This window comes from Benincasa hispida, chromosome 8, assembly GCF_009727055.1.
Source record: "Benincasa hispida cultivar B227 chromosome 8, ASM972705v1, whole genome shotgun sequence".
NCBI lineage: Eukaryota > Viridiplantae > Streptophyta > Magnoliopsida > Cucurbitales > Cucurbitaceae > Benincasa > Benincasa hispida.
Genome location: NC_052356.1, coordinates 3735930 through 3739062, shown reverse-complemented (window position 1 = coordinate 3739062; position 3133 = coordinate 3735930). Strand labels below are relative to the sequence as shown.

The window sequence follows — 3133 nt, the reverse complement described above, 5'->3', positions numbered from 1 at the left end:
CATTAGAGGGATCGGTGGTACTTAGGGAGTTAGATGTAACTATAGGGGCAAAACGGTTATTTTGACCTAGTTGTACTTGCAAACAATTTATGAAGGGTCATCACACTGTTGACTGGTTATATTCAATGGACACAGAAGTATATCTGTAGTGCAAAGAGTGCATCTATCGGTCTTTAGTGGAGTGTCCAATAGTTAATGGATGTTGAATGAATTAATTAAAATAGTTTCATTAATTATTCAAGTACCATTGGAGCTTCAATCTACAGGTTCATGAGTTCCCTTCTGTAACTCAACAGAGTTTAAATGGGAATCAATTTTAGATTAATTTAAATTGTTCAAGTTAATTGGGGGAATTGATTATATATGATATAATTAATTTAATTTAATTATTTATGATATAATTACTATACTGTATATGATATATTATAATATAAAGTTTATTTGAGAGAAAATAAATATTTGAATTATATTCAATATTAATGATATGAATTGGATTCAATATAATTAAATGTTATTTAAATGAGATCTATATTAAATACCATTGATGAGAGATTTAAAACTATAGGTTATATGTTATACATGATATAACATATAGCATACATATATTATATATATATATATATATAATTATATATATATTATACTAAGTTAGTTTTTATATATCTATATATATATTTATATTGAAAATTATTTATTTATTTATTTTAATATTTTGAAATTAAGGGAGGAAAATAACTTCCCTTCCCTAATCTCTCTCAACTCATGACATGTTAGTGATAGGTGGTTGTGAATTAGGATTTTTTGGCTTTTTCTTCTTCATTTGGCAGAGCAATGAAGACACAGATTTGAGGAAAAAATTCCCAATCTCTCTTCTCCTTTCTTAGTTCTCTAAAACGTTTCCTTCACCAAAATTTCAAGAGCCCACAACTCTGAGAGTTTATTAACTGGGATTAGTTGTTCTATAGTATGTGATAATCTTGAAGAAAGTCAAAATTTCCTATTTGATAAATAGTTTTAACATCTATTTTCTTTATTGTCCAATTGTGGAGGCTTTTCTTTTTTCTTTTTTCTGTTTTTGCTATATGAAGCTCTTGACTGTTAACTATAGAGAGTTGAGAATTATTTGCATAATTTTTAGGGGAAGTCCTAAAGCTTTAGGAGATAAATGTGTATTCATCAATCTGTAATGCATTCAAAATATTGCTACAATATTTAACCCTAGTTCATATTTAGAATCTTAACATCAAGCATTAAGGATTGAAGCATGTTTGGATCATGTAAGATACAAAAAAGTTTGGATAACAATTAAAGTATACTAGTCCCTTTTCAAGATCTGATTCAATTATAAAAAGAACTGAGTTTGAAATTTTTTTATGTCTTTTATCAAGTAATATTATAAGAATTTGAGTATTTAGACCTACCCTATAAAGATATTTTATAGCAACTTGAACTAATCCTATATGAAGAAATTTGTAATTTTTTTTTATGTTGAAGAGTTAATTGTCTAGAGAATAATTGAAGAGTTTCTGAGAATTTATTAATTGGGATTAGTTGTTCTATAGTCTTGATGCGATAATCTTGAAGAAAGTCAAATTTTCCCATTTGATAAATAGTTTTAACATCTATTTTTTTTAGTCCAATTGTGGAGTTTTTTTTTTCTTCCTTATTTTTGCTATATGAAGCTCTTGACTATTAACTATAGAGAGTTGAGAATTATTTGCATAATTTTCAATTATGTTTGAATTTTTTCTAGTATGGGTTTTGGAGAGTAATTTTCTAATCAACTTAGACATTAAATATTTAAAGCTTAAAATCTCAACAAATTTCTAATTATCTATTGTGAGAAATAAGCAAGACGCTAAAATTCTACAATCATGGAACACTGAACTTATCAACGGTTTTACGATTCTACTATCGAAAACACATGTTTACCAAAGTGCTATTCAATAGAATTTAATATCAAAGCTTGATTATTATCACAAAGGATGGTTAGAAAAATATTAAGACAAAAGCTTGTAAGTAACTAGTGTTTATCTTAATTGAAGTATACTATCCTAATGCATGACTCTGATACCATTTGGATGTGACACACGGTGTTAGAGGTGGCAACATGAGACATGTGATAGTGATGTATAGGTGACACGTGGTGTGTAAAAAATGTGAAGTGTTGATGGTCGTGAGAATGATGGAATGATGAAATTGATGAAAATATATGAAATTGGAAATAATATAGTGCATAATATTTATTGAAAATAATAAAAGAAATAAACAATGATGATGAAAAATGTTGGAAATAAAAAATTAAAAAAAATTTACTTGAACTTGAAGATGATAATGGTAAAGGAAAAACGAGATTAGAGAAAATAAGAACCTTTATTAAAATTTCACAAGTATCAATTTAAAAATAAAAAACAGAGAAAAATAATGCTGGCTGTGGGGTTCGAACCCACGCGCACTTATGTGCAGAAGATCTTAAGTCTTCCCCCTTAACCTCTCGGGCAAACCAGCTGATTTGCTGGTTGTTTTGAAATTTTAAAACTTAATTAATTGTATCGAATATTCTAGACGCCAAGGCTTTTCCATGAACATTCTAGAGAAACAGAGAAAACAACTCCATTCATTCTTTCATCGTTCTCATCCTCAACCTCGAACCCTAACTTCTTTCGAATTTGATTCTCCAAAATTGTGGGCATCTTCTTCTTTTTCCTCCCATTTTTGAATTGGGAATCTGCAATTTCCCTTTCGGCCTCTGAGATCCGAGGGGTGGAATGGCGGAGCATTTGGCATCCATATTCGGGACGGAGAAGGACAGGGTTAACTGTCCCTTCTACTTCAAGATCGGGGCCTGCCGGCACGGTGATAGGTGTTCGCGGTTGCACACGAAGCCTAGTATAAGCCCCACCCTCTTGCTTTCTAATATGTACCAGAGACCCGATATGATTACTCCTGGTGTCGACGCGCAGGGGAATCCAATTGACCCTCGCAAGATCCAGGACCATTTTGAGGTAGATCTTGTTCTGAATTCCCTCTTCTTTTCCTTTTCAATCTCCTAATATTTTGCCAGTGCGTATTTTTTCATGAATTTTGATATAATTTTTTTGAAGGGGGTGGGTGTGGGTCTTGGCTTTTTTTT

The 3133-nt window shown here is 30.7% G+C and overlaps 1 protein-coding gene and 1 non-coding gene across 5 annotated transcripts in view; one reads left to right on the top strand and one right to left on the bottom strand.

Annotated features, from left to right (window-relative positions):
• Positions 1 to 2425: 2425 nt before the first annotated feature.
• Positions 2426 to 2508, bottom strand: TRNAL-UAA. Its single transcript has one exon. It is a non-coding gene; the product is annotated as a tRNA-Leu (tRNA).
• Positions 2509 to 2594: 86 nt separating this feature from the next.
• Positions 2595 to 3133, top strand: part of LOC120083027 (splicing factor U2af small subunit B-like) — a 3192-nt gene continuing 2653 nt past the window's right edge. For 2 of the 4 annotated variants that reach the window (XM_039038517.1, XM_039038515.1), the window contains exon 1: positions 2595 to 3005. In XM_039038517.1, coding sequence (XP_038894445.1) covers positions 2769 to 3005 — 237 coding nt within the window. In that variant the 5' untranslated portion in view covers positions 2595 to 2768. The remainder of the gene's footprint in view (positions 3006 to 3133) is intronic. The other 2 variants (XM_039038514.1, XM_039038516.1) reach the window with 1 other exon arrangement.